At 37.0% G+C, this 22719-nt stretch overlaps 1 protein-coding gene across 1 annotated transcript in view; it reads left to right on the plus strand.

Annotated features, from left to right (window-relative positions):
• The window catches only part of LOC136033794 (alanine--tRNA ligase, cytoplasmic-like), an 89012-nt gene that overhangs the window by 59605 nt on the left and 6688 nt on the right, over positions 1 to 22719 (plus strand). The window contains exons 12-16 of the mRNA XM_065714704.1: positions 2394 to 2648; positions 5790 to 6043; positions 8307 to 8508; positions 9810 to 9977; positions 12448 to 12618. Of these exons, the coding sequence (XP_065570776.1) occupies positions 2394 to 2648; positions 5790 to 6043; positions 8307 to 8508; positions 9810 to 9977; positions 12448 to 12618 (1050 nt within the window). The remainder of the gene's footprint in view (positions 1 to 2393; positions 2649 to 5789; positions 6044 to 8306; positions 8509 to 9809; positions 9978 to 12447; positions 12619 to 22719) is intronic.

A 22719-nucleotide genomic window follows, 5' to 3' on the forward strand; every position in this document is an offset into this window, starting at 1 on the left:
TTTTTTATATATATTTTTCACCATTACTTGAACTTATCAAACTAATCGAGGGATCTTATGGCTGCGGTGCTTGGATCTTGCACATGATTAGCCGAAAAGAAAATAGAGAACTGAACAAAACCTAATATGTGATGGTTAAACGTGAGTGAGGAATATAATTGCGAACTACCAGTGCCACTGACACTATAGTAGGACTTATTAGGATTAAAATGGCTACAAAAATTCCCTACAAGTAGAAGGTTTGCTACATACTGCAGCTTCCGACCCAAATTATCTGAAAAGCGTAGATAGTTTAAGGATTTTTCTTGCCTGATTCTAGATGGTGTTGATTGCTTTTCTATTAGAGATGAACTTTGGCCTCCTAGCTTATCTTTTTCTCATAATCTTTGAGTATGCATCCTGGAAATATCGTAGAGATTCTGTATCAGCTTTAAAAAATGTCACTTGTTCAGTGTATTCGGAAAAGTTAAAAAAAAATTAATTCTGCGTGAAATTTTTGGCGGGCAATGAGTAATGGGTGGCAGTTCGTCACTCTTACTTTAGTGAAGTTTTTTTCTGGAAAACCCGGCCATTGAGTCTTGCGGGGGAATATGATGACGTATTTGTCTTTTGTTTAGACTTATTTTTGCATCTTTTTCATTCTGTCTGTTTTGCTTTCTCTTGTCAAAGATTTCACCTGTTTTCTTGTTTTTATTTCCTTTAGTTTGTTTTCTAAATTCAATGGTAGCACGGTTTAAGAAATCATTTAGGTTATAGTTTTCCTTATAAAGTAGTGTTGTCTGGAGAACTCTTGTCTTTCGCGCAAGCCAACTAATCATGCGGCTGGTAATTATCCAATCGTTAACGCTAGCGACGTAATATCAACTAATTGATCTTGCCATGAATTTTTCTGTATAAGTAAATTATTTCTACTTAGGTGTGACTTCAGAGTGTGAATTATAGAATTAATAATTCAATAATTTACTAAGCATTCCTTCATATAATTATTAATTTAGTTGCAGAATTTGTATTCATATATAGTTAATTACGTTTTCATATAATTAAGCATTCATTCAACAATTCACTTATTATTCCTTAATCATGCAGCAAATTAGAAAACTGGTAGCAAAAATTTTTTGAGGCATGCACAATCACTGAAAGCTGTATTTTTACTTGATATATCAAGAGAAATACTCGTAAAAACCAGGAAACATTATTGAATCTTAACTTGTAATTTAGAAATGGTAAGGTAACCACGAAATTACTGGCTTTTCAGAGTTTGTGATCGCTATAAGTTTCGTTGTAGTGTAATCATTTATTATTCCGCTTATGGTTACAAAAAATATTGTTTTGGAACCAGTCACGTAAAGATTTTTATTCAATACGCTTTCAATTGTCCCATTTTTTGAAATGTTTTGTGTCTTGGGTCCTAGAGTTCCTATAAACCACTTAGATGGGTTTCCCATATATCGTATGGCTTTTTTCTTAAGTTTTTTACTGCATAAGTTGGTTCATCTGCTGTTGGTAAGCTCTTATACAATTTATAAAAGTAATGAAAAATTTATTCAAATACCTGACAAATTTTTTAACTGTTAAGGGACCTTTAAGACACCTTTTCCTTGAATGTAAAAACGCAGATTTTTTGGGGTGTGTGTGTGTGGGTAAAAAACATGTTTATTTTACTGTTTGACAAATTTATAATCAAATTTCACCCTTTATCCTTACAAAATTTAGTTTACATATTTGCTTAAATAATGGTGTAAAATTTGGTTTAAATAACGGTCGGTAAAGCATTGATTCATTCCGTCTGTTTGATTTTGTATTCGTTAAGCAGTTTTAAATGTGTTTTTGTTTTAACTTTTTTTGGAAATGTTTGTCCTGTTTTTGCCCTGAAAATAGAATTTCGCCTTTTGAGGTTTGTGCTTTTTTAAAATAGATATCTTATGTAACTATTTTAAAACCCTTCAAGACTAACGTCCTGTTTAAAACAAATTTTCGGTTTGTGGTATCAAGAGACTCCGACCTCCTCTTTTTCAAAAGAACCAGTTGCGCTAAACGGAAAGTATGGTGGCTGTGGTTGGGATGGGAGGATGTTATAAAGAAACATTTAAGAGAAATGGGAACCAGGGAGGGTGTAAAGAGGGGGGGGGGGCTTTGAATAGATTGGATGGATGAGGAGTGTGCGTAACTGTGTTCCCCTCAGGCGGCTTGGTGCTGCGGTGACCTGTTGATGGGGAAGAAGTCTGCGCAAGTTTTAATCAAAATTAATTAGTTAATTTGTCTTAATTGCTTCAAAAGCACAATTTTAGCTTAATCGCACAAGGAAAGTGAATAAAAATATTGATTAGAATTTACCTTCAACCTAAAGGCCTTATGATTACTAATCACTTACTACTCAGGCAAATGTATTCTAGGGAACGGAATGTATGGTGAATAACGTTCAGGTGCGTGGCGGTTATGTTTTACATATCTGTAAAACTGAAGGGAAGTTACAGGTCGGCGATGCCGTCAACCTCTCAATAGATACTGAAAGAAGGAGGCTTATTATGGCCAATCACACTGGCACGCATATATTGAACTTCGCGCTCATGAAGACTCTTGGCGATGAAGTTGACCAAAAGGGGTCACTGGTAGCGCCTGACAGGCTGCGCTTTGACTTTTCAAAGAAGGTATCATAGTGCTCTTGTTTTCTTGTGTTATTAATTTTTTTTATGTACGGCAGCTAAAATACTACGATTTTACTCAAAATACACGCTAAATAAAATAAAACATTTTCCGCTTAGTCATCTTGCATTTTTTAGAAGAATTCCTTTTAAATACCTCTCAAGCATATTCCGTATTTAGCTGATTCAAATATAATTAGAGGTAATTTACAATCTCGATGTGGCTATTCATTCATGAACCGTAGGAATATAATCTTTAAACGATAGTTCACTGTACCTTTGAGATGATGTTCTATATTGTAATCCATTAATATTCTTCTTAGATATAAAGGGGGTAGTGGTGACACACCTCTCGTTTTGCCCTTGGGAATATTTGGCACAAGTAGGGGTCTACCACTACTAATTTCAGTCACCGTCCACCCACTGGGGAGTCTGCCCAGTGGCTTATAATGATCTAGGATATTTTTGGAATACGCTGCCGTGATTTGATGGACTGTAGTCAGTAATGGCTGCTAATATCATGCATAGAGGAGGTCGGTCAATCCTCCCGGACATTTAAAGTGCCGAGTGTGGTACGAGAAAAGATGACTTGAGGAACAATCCAAGGCGAAAAAAAGAAGACCTAAATGTTGGTATTTATAAATCTCAGCAGCCTCTTTGTAGTGCTGGATAATTTCACACGACAAAGGTATTATCCAGCCCTCATTTATAAATGCCAACGTTTAAGTCTAGCTTTCAGCAGAGATACCGGTGATTTAAGAATAAATTACTCATATTTCGGCTTTCTTACAAGATAAGGCAATACCTTAGTTACCCTGTAATAAACCTTGAACCACTTTCACGTTCACATAATCAAATACGTCATCAACCACTTAGATCTCAAAGGGTATCTGCAAGGAATGCAGTTATTAAGATCCGAAATCAAGTGACATAGATCTCCAACTTCTTTAATTGCTGGTTAGTTTGTTTTCAGTGTATTAATTTTTTCTTTTATAAGTCAGTTGTTCGATTGTATCCGTCGAGGAAATTTTTTTTTTTTTGGATTTTGTGCAAATTGTGGTTATTGGTGAATGGCTTGCTTTATGGTTGTTGGGTATTTGGTTTTATTTCTTTGTATTTTGGCTTTTATTGAATTTTATTCGTCTTTTAATTTTGGTTTTTTCATTGATAATTATTGGTTTTCTTTTTTCACGTTGACTTTCCGCGTTTGCTTTTGGTTTCTCTTTGAATGTTTTAGCATTTTCCTTCAATATATTTTTTCTTTGTTCAAGCTGAAGAAGAGAAGTGGTCGTCCTTTCTAAATATTGGCTTTGTGTTTTTTTGTGGTATTTTTGTTTAAAATACCCCATTTTTGATCGTTTTTAAGAGTAATGAAATAAAACAAAAGGCAAACAGGTAAAATTTCCTCGTCCTTTTTTCTAAGATAATAAAATCTCGAAAATCGATTTAACTAGGCTTTCGAGTTCTTAAGATTTCTACTACCCTAATTTCGGCTAACTCTTTCCAACACCTATGTGGTTACCAACAAATGCCTTCTGTGAAATCGTTTAAGCGATTTGAAGTTGATATGAGGGCTCCTGACAGTGGTGGTGGGGAAGAATAAATTACAACACATAAAACAGGAAAAATTATCAACATGAGATGGGAAATATATAAATAAGTAATCGGTGCTTAAACAACATTTTCATTTGTAGAATGTCAAACTTTCCAAATCTCGCTTTATATCATTACATTACATTATATCATTATTTGTAATTTTTTTTCTCATCAACTTTCAATACCACTTTCAACATTTGTTACCAATATACAATATTTCTTCCAAAAATTCATTAATTTTAACCACGAAGACCGTTTATTTTATATTTCCTTTCTGAAGCCACGTGACAATAAATTACCATGCTTAATAATCACGACAAATTCCAAATAATAGAAAATCTATTCTGAATTTGACTCACTTCAAAACCTCCTAGAATAAATTCCCCGCCTCTATCACCTTAGCATGGTCAACTCCGCCAGGCCAATGTCTACTTATTTGTTGAATAAATAATACTAGATATATACAAAATAATTATGATAATAAAATAGACATAATAAAACCAAAGGGAAATAATAAGCCTTCTTCAACTATCAAACTTTGAGTGGACTGTCTTGTCATCGATATGTGCATTTCTTCAGGATCACGAAGGACATAAACATGGTTTTGCCAATAAGATAAGATTCTTGAAAGACGAAAGAAGATTCACGTGTCTGAATGTAAAAACAAACGAAAAACAAGATGCTACATAGAAATATTTGAAGTTCAGAATTATTTTGATGAAAATTTGTTTCATGTTACTACATTCTAACGGGTTTTTAATCGACTACTGCTAACATTTATAACATGGAAGTAAATGTTAACATCCAAACAATGTCAAGATGGGTTAAATGGCGTTGAATCTCAGCCTTCTTTAGCTAACTATATATATATATATATATATATATATATATATATATATATATATATATATATATATATATATATATATATATATATATATATATATATATATATATATATATATATATGTATATATATATGTATATATATATATATATATATATATATATATATATATATATATATATATATATATATATATATATATATATATCAAGCTTCCAATATTTCGAAGCACAAATGATATGAAGAATTACAGTTTGAAAGAAAATTCTCACCCAGTAATACGCCAAAGAATATAAGATCTCTGGTTGGTGGCCTGGAAGTTATTCCAATCGAGGTTTGAATGTAATTTAATGACGGAAACCGTTATTGCAAGTTTGCTATTATAAATGCTGTATTTTTATGTATTTTTTTAACAACCTTTTAAATTGAAAAACTGTTAAAAAGTAGGTTACGCTAGAATAAGTAAGTTAAAACAAATCCTCTCAGTTAAAGCGAAAGGAAAAAAAGAGACCTCGTTATCCCTCCTCGGTTAAGCCTCTTTTTTTCTTTTCTTTTTTCTTCCATTTATTGTACAGTAAAGCAAGCAAAATGTATCTTTATTAGGCTGTCACCAGTTATCTCATTTCTGCTATTCAGAACAGATAGGCTAGTATTCAGTGCTGTTGTTGTTATTGTTTTTTTTTTTATTATTATTATTATTATAGAGTGCTATGACAACAAAGCAGATACTGGAAACTGAATTGAAATCACAAGAAGTTATCAAGCAAAACAATGAAATCTACTTCAAAGATTCTAATCTCTCCACTGCCAAGAGTATTCAGGGCCTACGTGCTGTCTTTGGTGAAACATATCCTGATCCAGTTCGAGTCGTGTCCATTGGCGTACCAGTGGAAAAATTAGAGGCTGACCCCAATAGCCCAATTGGACTTAGTACATCAATTGAATTTTGTGGTGGAACGTAATTATCTTTCTTCCTGTCTCTGAAAAATAATGCACAGCTGTTTTTATGGCACTTGGTATCTACCAAGTGACATATAGCGTTTCCAAATAATAGATGTTTAGGTTGAAATTAGGGTTTAGGCACTTCTAGGTAATCTAGGACGATGAAATTTGGCAGGCGTATCAGGAACCAGACCAAATTAAATTAGAAATTGTCGTTTCCCCGATTCGACTATCTGGGGGGGGGGAGTGGAGGGACGGTTAAATCGGAAAAATTAGAAAAAAATGAGGCATTTTTAACTTACGAACGGGTAATCGGATCTTAATGAAATTTGATATTTAGAAAAATATCGTGTCTCAGAGGTCTTATTTTAAATCCCGACCAGATCCAGTGACATTGGGGGAAGTTGGGGGGGGGGGCTGAAATCTTGGAAAACGCTTAGAGTGGAGGGATCGGGATGAAAATTGGTAGGAAAGATAAGCAGGAGTCCTAGATACGTGATTGAGTTAACTGGAACGAATCCGCTCTATTTGGGGGAGTTGGGGAGGGAGATGGTTAAATCTAAAAAATTAGAAAAAATGAGGTAGCCTATTTTTAACTTACGAAGGAGTGATAGGATCTTAATGAAATTTCATATTTAGAAGGAGCTCGTAACTCAGATCTCCTATTTTAAATCCCGACCGGATCCAGCGTCATTGGGGGGGAGGAGTTGGGGTGGGGGAGCTAGAAATTTTGGGAAACACTTAAAGCGGAGAGATCAGGATGAAACTTGGTGGGAAGAATAAAAACAAGTCCAAGATACGTGACTGAATTAACCGGACCGGATCCGCTCGCTTTTTGTGGAGTTAGGGTGGGGGGAGTAATTAGGAAAAATTAGAAAAAATTAGGTATTTGTAACTTACGAATGGGTGATCAGATCTTAATGAAATTTGATATTTAGAAGGATCTTGTGCTTTAGAGCTCTCATTTGAAATCCCGACCAGATCTAATGAAATTGGGGGGAGTTGGAGGGAAACCGGAAATCTTGGAAAACGTGAAAATTGAGGTACCTTTATCTTACGAATGGGTGATCGGATCTTAATGAAACTTGATATATAGAAGGATATGATGTCTCAGGTGCTCCATTCTCAATTCGAATCGGATCCCGGGACATAGGGAGTTGGAGGGGGTAACAGAAATCTTGAAACCGGAAATCTTGGTAAACGCTTAGAGTGGAGAGACCGGGATGAAACTTGATGGGAAGAATAAGCACAAGTTATATATACGTGATTGACATACTTGGAACGGATCCGTTCTCTTTGGGGGAGCTGGGGGCGGTTAATTTGGAAAAATTAGAAACATTGAGGTAGTTTTAACTTAAGAACGGGTGACCGGATCTTAATGAAATTTGATATTAGAAGGAACTTATGTCTCAGAGCTCTTATTTCAAACCCCGACCAGATCTGTTGACATTGGGGGGAGTTGGAGGGGGAAACCGGAAATCTTGGAAAACGCTTAGAGTGGAGAAATCGGGATGAAAGTTGGTGAGTAGAAGAAGCAAATGTCGTAGATATGTGATTGACGTAACCGTACTGGATCTACTCTCTTTGGGGGAGTTACGGGGTGGGGCTCAGTGTTTTGGTGAGTTTGGTGCTTCTGGACGTGCTAAGATGATGGAAATTGGTAGGCGTGTCAGGGAGCTGCACAAATTGACTTGATAAAGTCGTTCTCCCTGTTTTGGCTATTTGGGGGGCTGAAGAGAGAGGAAAAATTAGAAAAAATGAGGTATTTATAAGTTACGAGTGGGTGATCAGATCTTAATGAATTTGATAATTAGAAGAACCTCGTGATTCAGAGCTCTTATTTTAAATCCCTACCGGCATTAAGCCTCTGATTTTCCTTTTAAATCAATCTATTGATTCTTAGAATTTTGTTAGAGCTCATACCATATGAGCCCTTGGCTCTTCGCTCTTCCGGCCTCTTCACATGTGCCATGAGCTCTTAGCTCTTGTTTTTTCTCTCTCTCTGTGGAGACTTTTATTAAACTCGTCTCTCCCCCAACTGAACCAAAAATTCTGGGTTCCGGCCTGTTGCTAACAAGGCTAAATTAGGCAGTGTTGCGTGTCTTATTTTAATTTAACTGTTTTAATTATTTTAATTTTCAATTTAAATTTCAGGCTTTAATTTGGCTTTTTTTTTTTACTCCGTTTTTATCGACGAAATGCGTATGAAGTGTTTTTTTTTTTTTTTTAAAAAAACATTCTTTAAAGCCATATTTAACACACATTTTGTCTTTTGGCAGTCATCTTCACAACTCGAGTCACGTTGGTGATTTTGTGATAGCAAGCGAAGAAGCTATAGCCAAAGGTATTCGTCGTATTGTGGCGCTTACTGGTCCTGAAGCTACCAAAGCCATTAAAAAAGCAGATCGGCTGTTAGTCAATATTAGTGAGCTGGTTGAAGAAGCCGCAGTAACTCAAAGTCCTAAAGAGACCTGGAAGAAGGTATGAATCTTTTAAAGTTGAGATTTATTTCTGTGCATTTTTTTTTTCAGTCATTTTCTGTTGTTCTGTTGATCCTTTTGGCTAATTGTAGATTTTGAGCAACCGAATGAATGGGCTGCCATTTCTTTTCTTTTTTTGAAAAAAAAAATTCAATTAGGTTTTCATGAACCTTGGTTTTATAGTTTATTTGTATGAGCTCCAGAACTTTAAGCGCCTTGCTTTCGAGAGATTAATTTTGTCTGAGTTATGAGAGATGGGAAGAAATATCTTGTTGCGATATTTCGTTATTATTCAACATTTGAGGTGAGAGAAAAGGATAGTAATACCCCTGAGTATCCCCAAATTTTTTTTTGAGATAACTATGAATGTTTTTGAGCAATTGCTTAGACGAAATAGTCAAACAAACGTCTTTAAACAACTATTTTTTTTTTCTATTTTGGACAAGTCATTCTGCTTCTACTACTGATCGCTCATTAAAGGACCGAGGCGCATGAGGCCAACATGGCTACGCACGCTACTCCATCAGCTCACTCTGTTCAGTAGTTCCCTCTTCACTTCCTTCTGAAAAGGGAACTGAAAATGATCCGGTTGTCAGATATTTTCAAAAAATGACAATATTTGATTATCAATAGATATGTGAATCTCAGTTCAGTTTTCAGTCTTACGTGCTCAACGCATTACCAAATCGCCTGAGGCCAACACGTCTGTACTTGGTCTTTTTCCGCCCCAACCTGTTCGTAGCTTCAATCTTTTCTCCGTCCCGTGGAGTTCCCGTTTTCTTTAATGCTTTTCTGACCCTGCGATGCCCTATTCTTACCCCGCTAGGACATCCTGCTTTTCGTTTGTCCTCGCCTGAATAATGAGAAGCACAATATTTGACCGCATATCATTTTTCGTCTGTAAAACATGACTCAATCATCCTAACCTTCCTTTCATTTTCTATATAGAAAGTCAGATTGAACTGTACAATTGGGCTGTAGCACTTACCGTATATGGTAGTATATTGAAACTAGCACCTATCCTTAGATTATTCACTTTGAAAGCTCCTAGCTTACTTTCATCAACTTTTCGAATCGTCAACAATTTAGTTCCTTGTTTCCAAGTCACCCACATGATTATAACAATGAATCGCAAACTTTGCTCTCGGAAAATATTTCTTAAAATTTATTCTTTATACATTTCTGTTTTAGCTGTGAATTCAAAAGAATGCAAGCAAGGTATTCTTTTTTTAAGTTTAGATGTTTTTATCAATAGTGTGTGTTTTTCTTCCCTTTTCTTTTTCATTTTCTTTTTTTTTTAAGGTAGTTGACGTTACAGATGAAGTATCTCAAGCGATTATTCCTTACTGGAGAAAAGAAGAAATGCGTAATAGCCTCAAAGTTCTGAAGAAGAGTTTGGATGATCGAGAACGTGCAGCACGTGCTGCCATTTCAGCTGCTGCCGTTGAAGCTTCCAAAAAAATTGCTCAGGTATAGTAAAGTACGGTTTTAATTGTAGAAAGACGAACAAACTAAAAATCAATTTCAAAATTTTCGAAAGATTTATTAGTAAAATAGACAATTTAGATTGTTGTAGGAAGTACAAAAGATAGAATAAAACCAAAATTAAACGTTTTACATAAGGACAAAATAAATAAAGGACTACGAAACTGACACCCCCCCCCGCCCGCTTTACAAAAAATACTATCCGTTAAGAAGCAGATTTCTTTATTTAATTTGTACGCTTTATGTTGCTACTATATCAGTACTATTAGCATAGTTCAGTACTATGCTCTGAAATTCCGGGGAAAATAGTGCAAGATGTTAATATATGCACATGTATTTATTATCATATTCATCGATGCAAAGAGAAGAATCTCAATCTCCATCTATTATTAGATATCGTCCAAGTTTTAGTTGATCTGGTTCTTTTTTTAAGCGAACTTTTTCCGAATGGTAAGAATTTGACAATAATGTAACCAAAATGGCAACAAGATTTCCTTTGATTTGTTTGAGACATAGCAGTGCAAGGATGGGGGGGGGGGGTTAGGGACATGAGATCAGTTTAAGATACTCTGTAGATTTTTGAAAATTTACCGGGTGCCGCCAAGAAGTCAAAACTTAGAGGGTTTTGACAAGAAGTCAAAGCAAAGCGTTAAGAACCACCCTTCTTACAAGTGTCGGAGATACTTTTAAGTTGGTTTCTGACGATATCTGCGTTCTTGAATTAAGTCATTGGTGTAGTGAATTTGAAATTATAGAATTAATTATTTAACAGATCAGCAAGGACTGTACATCTTAATGTCAACAAATAGTAATTTACTAAATAGTAGTAATAGGTATAGACAAATATACTACATCTGCCACTACCAATTGTACTGAAAACTCATCGTAGTACCAAGTTGTTTGAGGCAAAACTTGCGTACACTCCTCTAGTGCGATTAATTGGGAAGAGGGAGGGTACTTGCCCCCCCCCCCGGGTTTTAAAAAATGCTTGTTTTCGGGAGTGTTTTTAATGAAATTGTTTTTTTTTTAAACTTGTATTGACAAAATGGGAAGAAATGACAAAGTTGCCTCCCTCCTAGATATAGCATTTACTTCCCCCTCCTCCCGTCTCAATTCTCATGACTTGACGCCACTATACTCTTTCTCGATTCCGTGTATCCTCTTCCCACCCCGTTCGAGGACCAGCTGTTTTTCGACTTACCTAAGACTGATTCTTTTAAGTCAATTATTCTTTAGCAGTGAATGTGACCAAACTATCTTAACCTTTCCTTCACTGTAGTCCTTGAAAGTTGGACCAAGCTACATTTTTTGTAGATTTTACTGATTGACTTAGAGTCATTCAAACGAGTTCCTAGAACTGTCCTTTTAATAAGAAAAATATAATTTCTTTGAAAATATGTTCCAAGGAAAATTTGAATTCCTCTCAAGAAATTCTATTATTTATTTATTATTTAACTCTACTATTATTATTATTATTTATTGAAAACACGTCTTCATACAAAAAGAAAATGACGGAGCACTGCGAAGAGAAAAATCAAAAACAAAACAAAAGTAAATATCATTATACAACTATGACGACGTAACCAGAGTTGAAGAAGTCAGCTCCAAGCATGTCTTGAAATCTTTTGGTTGTGTTTTTTCACAAGTTTGGCAACGGCTATAGTAGGATCTGCTATGCAAAGACTATTGGTGAACTTTGCATTGCGTGTCCAAATTGGATATCTAAGTAGGGATTTGCGAAACGGAAGAAAGTGGAGCGGATTTTCAATTTATCAGCATTTGTAAGAATCTTCGAGAAGAGTGCAATGTAGAGCAGAAGCCATGAACTGGCTATAGTAAAGGGGGAGAATACGCCTGTCTTTGGGTATTCAGCAACTAAACGCTGGGAACAGGGAGGTCTTTGTTAATTCATGGATCAGGGGAGGGACGAACAGACAGGGGTGGAGGGCTTTGTTTCATTGTCCTTCTTCGCAGTCTCGAAAATTTATAATCTTCCTTCTTTTTTTTTTTATGTAATAATATATATATATATATATATATATATATATATATATATATATATATATATATATATATATATATATATATATATATATATATATATATATATATATATATATATATATATATATATATATATATATATATATATATATATATATATATATATATATATATATATATATATATTGCAGTTTATCTGAAGTGTGTTTCGCAACAAAAAATTCGGAGTTCCTGCTCGAAGCTCAGTAACAGGGACTTTTGCAAAATACTATTTTATTTTTGGCACAACTAACACAAAATGGCTCTAGATACCTATTTGACACAGAAAGATATACATGTATATATAATGAGAGAACGTAACAAATGAAAAAAAAAACTGTATTTCTTTAACCGTTTAGAAGTTTAATAATTATATTTGCTTCCCTAATTAGCTTTATCTTTTATTTTGCAGGAGAATAAAGGAGTGCCTTTCCTTGTTCGCGCATTACATGCTTTCAATGACTCAAAGGCCCTGGATGGAGCACTAAAAGCAGTCAAAGTCATATCTCCGTCGACTGCTGCCATGTTCCTGAGTGTTGACCCAGATACCAACAAAATTTTGGCTCTCTGCTCATCTTCTAAGGTTAGTTTCTGTCTTCTTTTTGCTTCTTTCTTTGTTCTTCCTGTTCCCCTTTTCAAAATATATCTTGCCCATAAAAGACTATTATCTCCCCTTATAGAGAATTAGAAATGGATAACTGGATTATTTAGATTGCACTGATTATTCTTATTTCTGGTTATACTGGTATTGAAATTACGTGCAAGAGCACATGTCCAAAAAAGAATTTACATTTATGAGTCAACTTTTTGCGTTGTTCATTATATAGTTGCATTTTGTCATTGATAAGATTAACTTTTTTTGTAAGCCGAGATTGTATCCAATTAAGAGATTAAAAGATACAAAAGACGCGAGCAAGGCCGTATCCAGGAGGGAGTGCTATCGGGTTTACCCCCCCCCCCAAAAAAAAAAAAGAAGAAAAAAGATTTGACCGGTTCATAAGAAAAAGTAACATTATTGCATAGAAACTAGTTTTTGATGCTTTTGTTTTGTTTTTTCTGTACCCACCCCCCGAACAAAAATACCCCCCAACCCCCGAACGAAAATCCGGCCTTGAAACAAATTAAACTAACGTGGGCTGTTGCATCGGATTTTTATATTTGGCTATCTTATTTTTTAAGGAGATTCTGAGATTTGTAGTTTGTGGCCAAACTTGATTACATTGATAGTGGAATAAGTAATATACACCAATAAGTGGTAAAAATAAACACATTTCAAAAAAAAAAGTTGAAACCCTTCCTGAAATATGGGGAAATGAGCTAAAACACCTGCCAGTTTTTACACTTGGCGTAAAGTTTAAGAGTGCTTTGTTGGCTCAGTCTGGTTTCATGGATAGTGGCAGTTGTATCTCTGAAGGTTAATGGTGAGAGGTCCGTCGATATAATTCGGAATCAAATGTCAAAGTCAGTTGATAACGTCTAAAGTAGTCTGATTCACGTAAGCTAGTTCTCTTCTTTGTGAGTACAATACAGACCCCCCTCCAAAGTTTATACGACCAACCCATTCCCAAAAACCCTCCAGTATATTAACAATGGGAAACTTGCATAAGTTACAGCCCTTGCCCCAGGGTCTGAGGATTTGTCAACTCCTGAGTTATAGATATTTGACTTTCGGACTTTTTTGAACAAAATTTCTATCTCCAAATTTCGATCGGATGCATTTGAGTAAAAAAAGGTGTGAGGGGGAGGCTGGTTACCCTATGATCACTTTTGATTCTTAAAAAGGGCACAAGTACTTTCGATTTCCAATGGAATAAGCCCCATCCAAAGTTTACATGACCATCCTTTCTACAAAAACCTTATATGTTAACAATAGGCAACTAGTATGACTTATAGATCTTGCCCCGAGGGCGGTGGATGGGGTTTTTCAAACCCAGAACCACAATTATTTGACCTTCGGACTATTTTAGACAAAATAGCTATCTCAAAAATTTTGACTGGAAGCCTTTGGGGGGAGGGGGAGGTGAAGGGGGGCTGGTTGCCATCCGATCAGTTTAGACTCTTAGAAAGGCGACCAGGAATTTCGATTTCAAAATGAATGAGCCTCCTCCGAAGGCTATATGCCCATCCCTTCCATAAAAACCTTAATGTTAACAGTTGGTAGCCTGCATAACTTACAACCCTTGCCCTTGGGACGTTGGGGTTATGTCAACCTAGGAGGCATATTTATTTAACCTTAGGACTATTTTGAGCGAAATGGCTGTCTCAAAAATTTGATCGAATGTGTTTGTAGAAAAAAGGACGTTGGAGGGGGGGGGGGTAGTTGCCCTCCAATCATTTTTGACTCCAAAAGAGCACATTAGACCTTCTGATTGCCAATCGAATGAGCCCCCTCTTAAGTTTATACGATCATTCATTCCTTAAAAACCTTATATGCTAATACATAGGCAACTAGCATAACTTATAGCCCTTGCCCTGAGGGCTGTGGAGGGGGGTTGACATCCCCAATGACATATTTATTGGGCCTTTCAACTATGCTGAACAAAATAGATTTCTCAAAATGTTGATTGGGTATTTTTGAGACATGATGGACGTGGGGGAGAGGCTGGCTGCTCTCCAATCCCTTTTGACTTTTAAAAAGGACAATAGAAATTTCAATTTACAATCGAATGAGCTACTTTGAAGTTTCTAAGACAACTCCTTCTATACGAAGTGCTTCGCTAAAAAATGAACAACAAATGAATAAACAATACATTGTGTCCACTCTGTTCTTTACTTAGGCAGCACTGTTGCGCTGCCTATGAAGATACAGGTCCAAAAGTAATTTCAATAGCTACTTCTTGGTTTCAAGCTTATAGTTTGGATTTTTGGTCAACACAGAGGACAAGTATACTGAAGGCAAGGCCGAATATATTAGCCTTAGGTTTTCAACGAATATGTTAAATTTTTAAGCTGGTGAAAAAACTTTTAAGTAACAGAATATCTGCTATAACCCGGCTAACTGTTACAGATTGTCACTAAGCCGTACAACCAGGATCTTGAGTGTACTTTTAGAATAACTCATAATCATAGTTTGATTTACTTTATTTAAAATTCTTACTTGACAGCGTCGCCAGCGTAGAGGGAACCAAACCTAAGTGTTGTTTGTGTTCTCCAGAGCGGCCTGTTGTGGGTGAGGGTCGGAGCCTTGTTGGGGTCGATGTTTGTGGAAGTGAGGCAGCTGCGAATGACGTTCGTCTATCTGATGCGTTCTCTTCCTCTGGATACCTCCAGGCATTTGCAGTTATGGCGAAAAATAAAGATGAATCGAGCGGGAGTTTGCAGGGACTGACAAAATAGATTGCTCAAAATAGATTGTGAGCGAGACACCAGCTGCTCGGACATTGGTGGTAATTCGAACGACCGGAGAATTTCCTGGTTCTGTACCCTGTCAAACCATCTGACGTACACAGTTTTTCAGAGATGACTCTTTTGGATGGCATCCATCTCCATCACCTGGGTTTGGCCCACGGTCTCTGGCGAGTATACCATAACGTTAGTTATCGAAGCAGAGCAGATTCGCGCTTTAGGGAGGCGGCTGGTCGGGGCTTAAGAATTATTGTTCTTAGAATGCAGCATTGGCCTTTAATGCCGTTGCTCATGTCTCTGCATCTAGAAATTCATTTGAGCATACAATTGAACAAAGGTAGGTGAACTGCTTGACTTACAGGACATTCTGACCTATAACTTCTATAGATGTTTTGATGCTAGTCGGAGTCATACAAACAGACATGATTTTGGGCCTACTCCAATTTACATTTTAACTAAGCTTTTCCGAAGCGAATTCCCAGTGTTGATATAGTCTTGAGGCCAATGGGTCTTTGACATACTGGTGCCACATCATCAGCAAAGTTAACATCCGAGAGAAACATTAAAGCAAAATTTGTGCCAAACGGCCACTCCTGATTTTGAAACATGATGACGGCTGTCCTGTTGTAATGACAGCGCTTTCTGTGGTTGTGTAGTGCTCTTTGAAGACTTTTTGTCGATAATATCGAAGGCAGATCGAAAGTCAACGAGCGCAATTATGCCTTTATTTTGTATTCTGAAGTTTTCTCCACTAACTTTCTAATTGTATTTACTTGCTCCGTTTGGGTCGGCCCGGGTTGTACCCGGCTTGCTGGGGGTGGCTGGAGGGCATGCAGACAACTTGCTAACAGTTTGATAACCATCAATAATAAGTACTTCCCGAGCACCGACAGTAAAGTTATTCGTTTATAGTTGATGCGTTCTGCTTTGCTTCTTGGCTTTGTAGACAGGCCCAATTAAGCCTTTCTTCCTGTCTGATGGAACCTTTTTAAAATGCCACACTGGCATTTGCCAACTTAAAATTTGGCCACATATACCCGGCTTTTTTTTCAGTTTTCTAGTTGCCGTTTCAATCTCCTCTGTTGTAAACTTGCCACACAATCCTAAACGCATTTGTAGCCATAAAACATTTCTGAGCCACCGTTCTTCAGCATATCGAATGTTAAAACACAAAATCGCGAAGAAAAGAAGAACGAGGACAATAAACAGCCAGTGAAAAAATTGAAATTTGTGCAAATATTTCGGTCAAGACCTCCACTTGACGTCCTCGTTGCAGAGTAAACTGATGATAAAAAAAAAAAAAAAACACAAAACTAAAATATGATGACCTATATTGACCGAAATATTTGCATAATTTTCAATTTTTTTCACTGGCTGTTTATTGTCCTCGTTTTTCTTTTCCTTGAGATTTTGTGTTTTGTCACGATTAGCCAGTGTGTTCTCAGAAATTATTTATTTATATCGGATGTTTGGCCACATATACCAGGGGCTTTTTATTTTCTTAGTTTTCTAGTTGCTGCTTCAATCTCCTCTGTTGTAAACTCGGTTCCGTCCGAGACAGGGGTAACATTGATCGCAGAAGCAGCGAGATGGTTGTCGGTTTTTTTGGGTTCCTCTGAGTTAGATAGTTTCTGAAAGTCGTCTTCCCATTTGCATAGGCACTTTTATAGGTCGTAGGTGTTCTCACCGCTATTGTTTTAAAGGATGGCGTAGTCTGAGTCAACTGACTTGAAATTTCACGACGAATCTCATATATAGCTCCTATATACTTCTTCTTTTCGACCTCTTTCACATCGCATGCCTTAATAACAATAAATGTCTTGCGGCCTTTGTGCTGCATGAATGTGCCCTCCAATATTTTTTTCTCTTGGCACTTCATTCCAGCAATGCCAGTTGAAGCTGCAAGAGCATTATCTTTGAATTACTTCCATACATCGTCATTATCACCACATTGCTCAAGGAAATCAAATCTGTTAGAGATTTCGATCTGATACCGCTCAGATAAGATGAGGTCTTGGTGGATGTGACAATTGTCGATTTTATGAGATGACTGGCTGTTTTTGTAGCTTTAAGGTGAAACTTACTTCTGGCAGCAATCAGCCGATGGCTGCTATTCCCAAGCTCGATACCTCGATAGTTGCGACAGTTCTGAATAGATGACAGCCGTCATCGACGTATGATGATGTATCTTCTCGAGCATGTTCTTTGTTGATCTGTCATTGCTACACCAGGTATATTTGGCTGTATCAGGTCTCTAGAACCAAGGTTTTTGTAGTGGTAATATTGTGGGCCAAACAGTAATTCAGCCATCTCTCTTCATTTTCATTTAAGCTGTCCCCTGTAACGGATTCGATTGCTAGATCTTGTAGGGCTGACTCATTCGAAACATTTGTGTTCATTTCACTGAGGAAAATGAGATAACCTCAGGGAGAAACTGACGAGAGCTCCTAAATCGATAGGATGTAGAAATCATCCTTGTCTTTTTCTTCAGAGTTATTCGTGGGGGGCTTAACAGGTAATGACTGTTATTTTTACATATCTACATCGAAATTGGCTTTCGGGAGTGTATGTGTGACTGGTGAGAACGACAAGAGGACTTTTCTTGCAGTGCTTATCAGCGCTAGGCCAAAACTTCCTCTTCTCTGGCTGCCATCAGACCAGATCAGAGTGCGCCCTTTGCCAATATCCTCTTTGACATTTCCAGGGAGATGTGTTTCAGTGACTCCAGCTATTGTTACTTTATATTTTTTAGTTGATTAGATAAAAGAATCTTAGAATTCGGTTGTTTCGGCGTCAGGAGGTCCATGTGGCCACATTAATGCCATCTTGGTCAACGAAGTTCCTAGGAGATTGTCCTTGTAAGATCCAGGGTCTAAGAGAGACTTGAGATGATACATCCGAGGCTATATTTCTGGTTCCTTTTGTAGCAATAAAGTTCTGGAATAAGAGCTGCCAACCCAGCTGTCCCTAGGTGCATTTGGTTCTCCACTGGCTATTCAAATATCCAGTTCTTGATCCATGAACTTGCATGAGAACTAACTCTGGATGAGCACCACTACCTGAACCTATGCCAGTTGAAGCTGCAAGAGCATTATCTTTGAATTACTTCCATACATCGTCATTATCACCACGTTGCTCAAGGAAATCAAATCTGTTAGAGATTTCGATCTGATACCGCTCAGATAAGATGAGGTCTTGCTGGATGTGACAATTGTCGATTTTATGTGATGACTTGCTGTTTCTGTAGCTTTAAGGTGAAACTTACTTCTGGCAGCAATCAGCCGATGGCTGCTATTCCCAAGCTCGATACCTCAATAGTTGCGACAGTTCTTAATAGATGACAGCCGTCATCGGCGTATGATGATGTATCTTCTCGAGCATGTTCTTTGTTGATCTGTCATTGCTACACCAGGTATATTTGGCTGTATCAGGTCTCTAGAACCAAGGTTTTTGTAGTGGTAATATTGTGGGCCAAACAGTAATTCAGCCATCTCTCTTCATTTTCATTTAAGCTGTCCCCTGTAACGGATTCGATTGCTAGATCTTGCAGGGCTGACTCATTCGAAACATTTGTGTTCATTTCACTGAGGAAAATGAGATAACCTCAGGGAGAAACTGACGAGAGCTCCTAAATCGATAGGATGTAGAAATCATCCTTGTCTTTTTCTTCAGAGTTATTCGTGGGGGGCTTAACAGGTAATGACTGTTATTTTTACATATCTACATCGAAATTGGCTTTCGGGAGTGTATGTGTGACTGGTGAGAACGACAAGAGGACTTTTCTTGCAGTGCTTATCAGCGCTAGGCCAAAACTTCCTCTTCTCTGGCTGCCATCAGACCGGATCAGAGTGCGCCCTTTGCCAATATCCTCTTTGACATTTCCAGGGAGATGTGTTTCAGTGACTCCAGCTATTGTTACTTTATATTTTTTTAGTTGATTAGATAAAAGAATCTTAGGATTCGGTTGTTTCGGCGTCAGGAGGTCCATGTGGCCACATTAATGCCATCTTGGTCAACGAAGTTCCTAGGAGATTGTCCTTGTAAGATCCAGGGTCTAAGAGAGACTTGAGATGATACATCCGAGGCTATATTTCTGGTTCCTTTTGTAGCAATAAAGTTCTGGAATAAGAGCTGCCAACCCAGCTGTCCCTAGGTGCATTTGGTTCTCCACTGGCTATTCAAATATCCAGTTCTTGATCCGCGAACTTGCATGAGAACTAACTCTGGATGAGCACCACTACCTGAACCTATGTGGAAAGACCCATTGGATTTCAAACCGTATGGTTACATATTTTTTGTTGTTGTTTTCTTAAGTATAAAGATGTTAATGAATTGTTGTAATAACGAGAGAATATACATTGCCAAGATCATTTTTGTGTATTGAAAGTACGGAGTGTAAATCAAGTTCAGGAAGAACTGTCATTCATCGGAGGTAAAGAACATTCAACTCATCAAGAACAAAGGAGTCTTAATTTCCTCTTAGGTACTCTTAAATACAATTAGAAAGGCTAAGGGGACCTTTTTAGTACCCTGGATCGCGCCTCAAGATATGATGTATCTTCATTAGGAGGTTAAACACGTTATCCTCGTTATACAAAAAAAACTGAATTATCAGTACAAACTGACACACACGCTTAATTAACTAACAACTGCTTGGTAGTCAAGGTTATGGAATGCATTAAAAGGATCAAAACTCTTTACTAAATTTAAGAACAGGCAGTTCATTTTGGGAAAGGGGAAACAAATGAGTCGTGAGAACGGACTGGAAACAAACCATCCTCAAAACACTGGTTGAAAATTGCAGTTTTTGGTAAACTTAAAAGCTGAGAAAACCTAATCAGCTTTTCAACTGAATAAATGGATTTTTTTTAGTCAAAAAATTAAGGCCTTTGCCTCACTTGATGCACTTCAATTGAAAGGATCTCAATTGAGGATCCATGTTCAGGCGGAATTAATGTAGTTGATTTGTTTCCCGAATAGAGGTAAAATAATTCTAGATTGCATCAACAGTCAAAGGCTCATTATCATCATTGCAAAAATAAACCAGTTTTGTTTCTTCCCAGCAATTCTTGAATGTTGATATAATGGAGTTTTCAGGGATCAGATCTCGGAAGTTTGTTCAGTAATCTGAATGGCTCATACTTAGTTACAGATTTACCGATTCCTTTTAACAGATAGATTTCTCAATTTTTTCAAGTAGTGATATCTGTTCTATACAAGATGTATTTCTTATCTGTGACTGGAGTGAAAGAATCAGGAGTATCCAAGGTGTGATCAATTACTCCAAGAGGATTCCTTATGGAGGAAAATGACAATCTTTGCAATTGGTGAAAATTAAATGCTCAGTATATTTTTTCTTCTCTTGCTGGCACTGTCGCAGTCTGGGTCAATGAAGGACCAAGAATTTGTCTTCTCTAGTACTAATCCATTTAGTGAAAAAAAAAAGATTATTGAACAACATAATTTTTATTAGTCCAGGCGCCAAGACCTTAATGACACCTCCATGACACATCTGTTTCATTCAATCTAATAGCAGTTTCTAGTCATACCAAACCCGCTGATTACGAGTATACCCGGGAGTAGGTACCTCCAAGGGGTGCTTGACACCTAAAAATGACCTCAAATATTAAATAGTACTATGTAGCGAATTTGACTTGCAGCCCATTACGTTTTGGTCCTTTTAGCTTCAGAAAAAAAAACTATAAAAAAAACTGTTATCGCCTGAATGTTATTTTTATTCGATAAATTGAATAAAGTGTCCCACTTAGTGTATTGAGAAATGGTTTTTAATCATTATAATATTTAATTATTTATAACCCACAAACGAACATCAGCAACTAAACAGGAACAGTCCTGGTCAAGGGTAAAAATTAAATATTCAAATTCAAAATTTTCAAGAAAAGTAGATAGTGGAAACTTAACAGGGAGAGGTTTCGATAATAATAATAAAAAAAAAGAAATAAAATCCCATACTTACTCAGTCTGGTAAAAAAAAAAATTAGAAAAAGAGGCTATCCGGTCAAAGAACTGTACAACGTTTGACGTAGATCATAAAATTAAAATATATTTGTAGATAAAAATCGAAAATCAAAAATAGTTATCATCATCAGAATCCGACACACATTTACCTCCTCAACTACACAGCAAGCTACACTTTTTTATTCCTTCACAACCACAACGCGAGCTGCAACCATTTGTTCAAGTGTAATATTGCGAGATTCTCGATCGAAAGTGGCCATGGAGGCAAAGAACTAGTTGCCTGCTGGGTTTCGCTGAGTACCCATCCGAAGTTGAAGGGGCTCTGGATAGTTGGAAGAGGTTTTAGAGCCTGAAGCAGTATATGTAGTTGGAAAAGGGCACGGTGTATATCGAACCGAAAAGTGTTCTCGGTTGGCAGAATATTTTCTAGACCTTTCTTCCTATGGAAGAGACGGACACGAAGATCATTGAGTGACCTAAAGTCACTAGGCTTCTTACTGTACACGGCAACAACCAGTTTCCTGCATACCTGTGTCATTTCTTGTTCAAATGAAGCTAAGTTTGAAATGCCACTTTCAATCTTCTTGCTTAAATCAGCCGTAGCTTCCAATAATCCACTCTTCACACTTGCACTCTGAAATGTGTTTTTTCCTTTGGAATAAAAAAAAAACTGGTCGTATTGCAACCACTCAAACAATGCAATAGAGCCAAAGAGGCTAACAGTGAAGTTGGTGCCGATTTTGCCACACAATGAACTGGAATTATTTTTTCTGGAAACTTCAAACAGCTTGGGATTTTGGTGCTGAGATAGTAAAGCCAGCCATTTGTAATGCTGAAGCAAAATCACAATAATGTCTGTGTCATTAGCACGAACAATAACTTTCGAAGACCCATTCCGTAAGCAAGATGCAACATGAAACACTATGCGAGTATCGGCCTCCTCGTGGGTGCTTTTGAGCTCTGCAATAGTGACAGGAACTTCGTCCATCTGGAGTTTCACCACGCTCTTTTTCTCCGAAAATCCTCTTCCCAGAAAAATGCTGAAATCACTTGGAATGGACTGGTTCTTCCATTCTGTAAACACTAATTCGGTTATCTTTGCTTTACACTTTACACTTTGCTTTACATTTGCTTCTAAGTTTTCAAGCATGATTGTCTCTGTTACAGAAATGTTTTTTTTTCAACGATTTATTGCCTCTTCGTTCATGGCTCCCGCTACTATCTTTGAGGTAGACAGAAGAGCCAGGAGGGTCGTTGTGACCAAAAAGTCCGTCATACCTATCTGCAACCACATGGAACTGTTGAGCGTCTGCAGGTAAAATATCCAGGAGTTTCCGAAATATCCCCTAAGAGAAAATTT

The sequence above is a fragment of the Artemia franciscana genome, chromosome 12, assembly GCF_032884065.1.
Source record: "Artemia franciscana chromosome 12, ASM3288406v1, whole genome shotgun sequence".
In the NCBI taxonomy this organism is placed as follows: Eukaryota; Metazoa; Arthropoda; class Branchiopoda; order Anostraca; family Artemiidae; genus Artemia; species Artemia franciscana.